At 35.0% G+C, this 7,500-nt stretch overlaps 1 protein-coding gene across 16 annotated transcripts in view; it reads right to left on the bottom strand.

The window, feature by feature from the left end:
• Window positions 1-7,500, bottom strand: part of dip2ca (disco-interacting protein 2 homolog Ca) — a 196,978-nt gene that overhangs the window by 99,885 nt on the left and 89,593 nt on the right. For all 16 annotated transcript variants that reach the window (XM_073940841.1, XM_073940843.1, XM_073940842.1 and 13 more), the window contains exon 2: window positions 2,933-3,004. In XM_073940841.1, the coding sequence (XP_073796942.1) occupies window positions 2,933-3,004 (72 nt within the window). The remainder of the gene's footprint in view (window positions 1-2,932; window positions 3,005-7,500) is intronic.

The following is a 7,500-nucleotide window of genomic DNA, read 5'->3' as shown; positions in this document are numbered from 1 at the left end:
GTTCATTGAAATGAGAGGGAAAAAGTTCTAAGCACCTTTTATGAAGCTCTTGAGAAGAGCTTAGAGGAGCCTCTTAATTCTGGTGCCTACAGTCACTTATCAGTTCATTTTAAAGCAGCGCTGCAGGAACAAGCGGGCAAATAGACTGATTAAGTCTGGAGCTGGACCGGGTTATGGATGGCCTCGCTTTCCAAATAAGATTTTCACAGAGCGTAAAGACAAAATAGAGCCGGTGGAACTTAAGACTGCATTTATGTTATTAACCAATTCTAATATGTTCACCTTTATCTCGAAAAGATTGAATCTTCCTCTCACTTTTCTCACTGACTTACCGTCAAATGTGATTCTGAACTAGATCAACTGATCTACATCCTAGCATTCATGTTATTATAGGGTTGCACCAATGTAGAATATTGGCAGGTGCTAATAACTCTTTATATTTGGATGTCAATAACCTCTATAGGTTGATACAGTAAATACAGTAAACATACGTACAGTGGACAACTAATTTCATTAACAACGTCTTAAATGCATATATCAAAAATGATACACAATTTCCAATTATGATGTTGATGCATTTACAACATGTCATTTACTGTAGTAGACAGCACCAATAAAAACCCTCATGGGTGAATTAACTGTGGGAAATACCCCATAATTTATTAGCCAATCATTTATTTTGATAACATTGAAAATAAGAATTTTACGGCCAATATTGAAATAGTCAATGATATATTGTGTATCACTACATTAATACTACAGCTATGTCTGCCACTTTTAAATCTGGACCTCTTCATGTCAACATGCCCAGCAGGCACACAACATCCTAAGATGTTAATATTAGGTTAGATTTAGATCATGACATCAGGTGACCAAAATTCAATGTCTAACCAGCGTTCAAGGACAACATTATTTTGACGTCCAATAATGACGTTAAATTACTTTGATATTTGGTTGATTTTAGATTGTGTTGGAAAATGACCAAAATCCAACATCTAATAGATATCATAGTGATAATATCCACACAGAGTCAAGGTGTAACCTGATTAGATGTTGATATTTGGTTGATTTTAGGTTGGACATTGGACATTGATGTCGGTCTGATGTTAGGTTCTGACATCAACCCGATTTTTATTTCCAAACATAATCCAACATCCCCACAACGTTGGGGAAATAGGTCAGCATCATGTCATGTTCATGTCCTGTGCCTGTGGGGTGGATTCTGATTGGCTAATTTACTTTTTTTGGCATGACTGCTGTGGACTCTCACTTTTACAAAGAATTGAAAAACTGTATATAATTTATCATTACAGCTATCATTCTTGTTCTGAATTGACCTTCAAACAAAACTCTGACTTGAAATGATAAAACCCTGAATTAAACTTTAAATTATGTATAATGTTCTTGACTGAGGAAAGGGAAATTAATTTGCATATACTAGCAATTTTCCCCAGAGACCCCAGATTAATAAAGGGACTAAGCCGACAAGAAAATGAATGAATGAATGAATACACCAGCAATAATACATGCATAGATTAGATTTTCTTTCTCTTTCTCTCTCTCTCTCTCTCTCTCTATATATATATATATATATATAAACACCATGTCTCAAAAAAAAAACAATAATCATACAAACAATATCATACAAAAATAAAACTGCTCATCATGCTATAGGAAAAAAGATGACTAAAGTTCATTAACAGCACAATCTGTGCATTAGCATAATCCTTTTTTTTACTGTCCTTGGCGATGACGTAATGATGACGTATTTGTTTTTAGCTGCGTAAGGCTTTCGAATAAAGATAAGAGTTTGATCAAAGGTTTACAAGAACTGAAAGGCTACAGTGCTTCATGTTTTATTTATGATTTTCCGACTAAAAACTGGACAAAAGGTGGATTTGAAGCTGAAATTTTGTATAACATTACTGAAAATATTTATACATATAATATAATATTTTTATACTATATATTAGTATTTTTATATTCTCAAATAGATAACACTGCTGATTATATATATATATATATATATATATATATATATATATATATATATATATATATATATATATATATATATATATAAAATCAAACAAACACACACACACACACACGTTTGTTTTTGTGAAAAGGGAGGACATTACATAGGTTTCCATTTATTTTCTACTGTCCAAACCGTATATTGTATTGCCCTCACCCCACAGCACCCCTAAACCCAACCATCACAGGAGACTGTGTGCAGCTTTACTCTCTGATTAAACTCATCCTGTGGGATTTATAAGCATTTTGAGAAATGAGGATGTCACCAATGTCCTCATATTTCACCTCCTTTTTGTAATACCTGTGTCATACCCATGTGATGTCATTATACAGATTTGTGTCCTGATATGTCACAAAAACACGTACACACACACACATTTATATTGTCAAAAATAATTGTAACAGTATAATTTAGTAGTAATAAAAATGTTGGTTATCAAAAACTCAAGTGACTACTTATTGATTGTTTAGAATATGAACTACAAACTCTTTCTAACAAACTGTAAAGGCAACTTAACTAACTGTAAAGGCAAATGAATCAATAAATTATTTCTAATCTCTATATCATAAAAAGCACAAAATAGTCATTCGTTTCAGCTCTAATTAAGCATGGCGAATAATAATGCCTTCTAGGATGCCCTACAAAAGGCAGCACTTCGTAAAGTACAAAAAAAAGGCCTGTGAAATCCATCTGTTGAGGTTTTAATTCCTAGAATATTACACCACAGCAAAAGCGATTCCCATCACAGGTTTTGAGAATCTGTTTAAATGCGAGTGGGGAAGGCAAACCCATCTGCCGGTTCAGTCAGCTGTTCAAAAGTGTGCGCATGCAAGGCTGTGGGTACAAATGCACCCGCTGACCCTCTAAATGTGAGGCGAGAGCTGAGGCTCGTACCTGGAGGATGTGGCAGATACGCTCCGAGTAGTTTTGACCTCTTCTTCTCATATCCCTTCTGAGTGATGTCACCTGCAAAAGAGCATGAAAGAGAAAAAAAATCAGAAAATGCAAACATAAAAATAAACCACAATTGCTTAAAGGGACAGTTCACCCCAAAATAAAAATGTAATTTAATCATCCTTAAAGGTCCCTGAAGTGTTTTGGAATGTGCATTTTTATTTGATGTTTGAAGTAATCTCAACTGAAACATGAAGAGAGGGTGGGATATAGTGTAGCTCCTCCCCTTTAAAAAAACAGCCAATAGCGTTTTGTTTTATCAACGCTGTGCCAGTGAGAGTGGTTGAGCTCAAGCGAATCAAATGAGAAGTGTCTTGAACGGGGTGGGGCATGTCAAATACAAGAGAGCATTTTATTGGTTATGATTTGATGAGAAACTGAAGTTTGAGGGGACTTGAATAAAAACGCTGATTCATTTAGGAGGAAGTAACAAACTACAAGCTTTACATGTTTATAACAGTTTTATATCCTCTAAACATGACTAGCTTATAGATATACTAAAAACCTTTATTTTAATTTATTGGGACCTTTAATGGTTACAAATCATTAAATTTTCTCCAGTTTTTTTTTTCTACTATGGAAGTCAATTGCTACGTTTTACCAACATTTATCAAAATACCTTCTTTTTTGTTTAATTAAAGAAAGAAATTCAAGTAAAGCATGTAAATGATGAGTTTAAGTGTATTGTAACACTTAACCAACCAACTTAACACCACATCTCCTGTTTTTAGTTTGAAAAACATAAAATATTTAAATGTATAGTTACTATTATCTTTTATGTAAGGTTTTTTTTTTGGGGGGGGGGGGGGGGGGCGGGGATGTAGATCTCTGAGGAAACCATTTGCATGGTGTGGGTGACAGAGAGCACATCCTGTAATGATTAATGTAACGAGGTTTTGTGAGTTGTCACAAAGCATTAGCACACTGGGTCGTCACATTTGCGTGGAAATTAAAAAAGATCTGGTGCATAACGGGAGAGCAGCGGAGACTCAACGAGCGACAGAAGAACTAAATGAGAAAGCAACGATGAATCAATAGTTCTTTTATAAACCTAGCGAGACATCTTGCTGTCTACATAGGCATCTGCTCTTTAAGGTAGAAACATATCTGGGATTAAAAATTATTCCAACACAGAAACAATAATCCTCATGCAAAGCTCACATTCATTAATTTGTTGTTAGCGGGTTATCATGCTAAAACTGCTAAACAAATCATTAAAACACATCCCACAACCACATATTATGCACACTATGCCATATTATTTATTATTTATACTCTGAAATTATGGCAAACAATTTATATGGGTTGAATTTAAATAAACAAATAAAATAAACAAATAAATTTTTAGTAATGTTCAACTTAATGTGTTGGTTTAAATCCAGCCCAAATAAATGGTTTACAACCACTTAACTTACAAAAAATAATTAAATCCATGGATTTTCAGTGTATAACATGCGCCAGAGCCATTTTAATTGTGCATCCATTACACCCTAGGATAATTTCAAATATTTTTTCATATTTTTCAAAACTTCTAAAATCGTCTTATACAATGTAAAAAAAAATGCAGGGTTCTACACAATTCATTCAAGTTGTCCCAGCACAAATTGATTAAGTTAACAAATTTATGTGGATTGAACATAAAAAAATTAAGTTGTCCCAATAAAGCCTCAAGAATTGTGTTGTTTCAGCTAATTTAAAATAAGTAGTTTGAACGAGCAAAAAATATATATACTTTTGAGTGTAGATATTGAAGCTGCGTTTACTTGATACTTTTGATACTTTTTGATATTTTAAAAACAGTCAAATAGAGATTTAACATTAAATAGTGTAAGAATGAACTGCACTCTATTTTAACATATTCTAAAATGCAAGCTATCCCTGCAATAGCAAAGTACTTATTTATCTTCAGTGTGACAATATCTTTCAGAAATGATTATAATTTAAGGATTTGCCGCTCCAAAATTCTTTATTAATATCACAAATGTGCTATTAGAGATGTCTTTTTCAGGATTCACTTTTATTGGTGTATTGAATGGATTGTGATCTGTAAAAAATACTGGGTTCCACACCATACCTTCATGTTGTCCCAACACATATAGATTAAGTTAATCAAATCATTTCTACAAATTTAAGTGGAATGAGCATAAAAGAATTAAGTTGCACCCCCCCCCCCCCCAAAAAAAAAAAAATACTTTTAACTCATTTTAAATAAGTAGTTTGAACAAGCAGAACAACTCATTTTTGAGTGTAGTTTATTGAGTGCTGTATTGAATTCTCAATAATAAATACATTAATTCTTATCAAAAAACTCCGCAAAATACAGTAGGATATTGGAAAAATTAGACATTGCTATTCTGCGATATATATTGCAATATGAATACAATTTCAATAGATGAGTTGGATAAATGTTTTTAAAGAATCTATCATTTTAGACTGATTAGGGAGATTCTGTAGGGGTGTGCATAAAAACAATAAACAATCTACAAGCATAGAGGAATTCAATAAAGGAAAATATGCCAATTAAACCACGTTTTAATGTTTTCTGAAGAGTCTAAATGTATTTAGGTATACAGTATTTGAATAATCAAATGTAAAATAATACTGCATAGTCTTTGTTTTATAAACAATTACATAAAATGAAGTGTTATTAATTTTTCAAGGTTAGAAATGGTACATTTTCTCATGCCTGAATACTTTTAAAACCCTTAACATTGCAGTCTTAACATTGCATAAACTTGCTATGTGGCTTTAGTGAATGATCACATTGCGATATCGATATTGAAACAATATATTGTGCAGCTCTACTAGGTAGGCAAATCCAGCATGTTTTGAAATCTCCTCACGCTTGATACCTCGTTTGTAACTCAGTCGTTCCAACACCTCCCAACCTACTCCGAGCTGGGATCGAACAGACGACCTTTCGCATAGGAAGCGGTTGCTCTACCAAGGAGGCTAAAGACCATGGCCTCCAGCGTCTGTTGGCACCTTTAGAGGTCAGAGGAGTGAGGTTTACCTGCACAGCACTTAACTAGCTGGCTTCCATTACACTCACCCCCTAAACCTCACTCCCATCCAGGTCACGGCACCAACATAAACCTGCCGCTCCTACACCACCTAACCAGCTTCGAGCTAGAATTTAATGGGTGACCTTCCACATGGGAGTCGGTTGCTCTACCAAGGAGGCTAAAAACCATGGCGTCAAAGTTACACTTTAATCAACATAATCACATTCCCACATGTAATAAATTTCCTAATGAACACCCACTGTTTGGATCCTACAAAGACAGTTAGTAGTGACAGTGAAGGCTGTTTTTTCCTTTATAACCACCAATAAAAATGGCTGGCAGGCTAAAGGCCTGATGAGGAGGAGGATGAAGGGGGCTTTGGGATGAAAGAACAGCAGAAGCCGAAAGAAAAAGGTTTTTTTTTTTTCTTTTTTTAAACAGAGACTGGATGATTCATTTCCTCACACCCACTTGCCGCCAATCAAACGGCCTTATGAGGTGGTTTCTGCTTAGGAGATTCATACCGTTGCCTGTCCTTATCTCGCTTACTTATTCTTCCCTTCTCTCTCACTCACACTCACACACACAAACTCTTGCTGTCTTGTTCTCTCCTTGTCCTTCCCTGAGGGACGAGTCTCTCATAAATTTTGACACCTCTGCCTAAGTCTGTAACCATTAAAAGCAAGAAAAAAGGAGGGTGTGTGGTGAAGACAGTGTAAATGAGGGCGACAGCAATGACAAGCAGCGATCGGACAGTTTTCTCCAGGTGTGTGACACGCTGCTGTTTCATCCACCGGGGGTGTGACGTTGGCTACATTTCTTGCATGCATGAAGGCTGCCAACCCAAAACATGTCCAACCAAACAAAGAGCAGCTGTCAGACTTGTTGCGTACGCGGCGGTCTCGTATTTTCTGAAAAACGAAGCAGATGTACAAACAACATCAAGATTTGTATAGAACATAATATTTTGCTAATTAGCGGAATTTTCTATGGCAATCACTGTAATTTTCTGAGATTTCAGAGATGCAGCGATCTTGATTGTTTTATGACTGATTGCTGATTTTTCACAGGCAAATTGGGCACATCGGGGCGATTGACAGAAAGATGCTGCATACATTTTAGCATGAGGAAGTTAGTCATTTATATTAGATGATCTGATGTCAAAATATACATTCAAACCTGACTTAAACTTTGGAAAACCAAATAAAACATATCTTCACAAAGCAAAAAATAATAAACAGGTTGAATAAAAATGCTACTTCAGTGTCTTCCAGTAGGTGGCGCTTACAGAACAAAAGAAATAGCAACACCTCCTTGGTTAGTAAACAAAGAAGCTGTGCTGGAATTTGACAGGCATTATGTAAGGAATAATTGACGACAGGCTATTGAATTAATAGGTTCTGTTTACACAAACGTGTTTTGTTTTAATTCAGCGCTTTAGAATAAAAACGCCCATCGTCCAGACTGATTTTTTAATTGCTTTTCAGAAAAACAATCTACTCA

Source organism: Danio rerio, chromosome 24, assembly GCF_049306965.1.
Source record: "Danio rerio strain Tuebingen ecotype United States chromosome 24, GRCz12tu, whole genome shotgun sequence".
NCBI classification, from domain to species: domain Eukaryota; kingdom Metazoa; phylum Chordata; class Actinopteri; order Cypriniformes; family Danionidae; genus Danio; species Danio rerio.
Note: the sequence above shows the minus strand (reverse complement) of the source record. Positions and strands in the feature narration are given on the sequence as shown.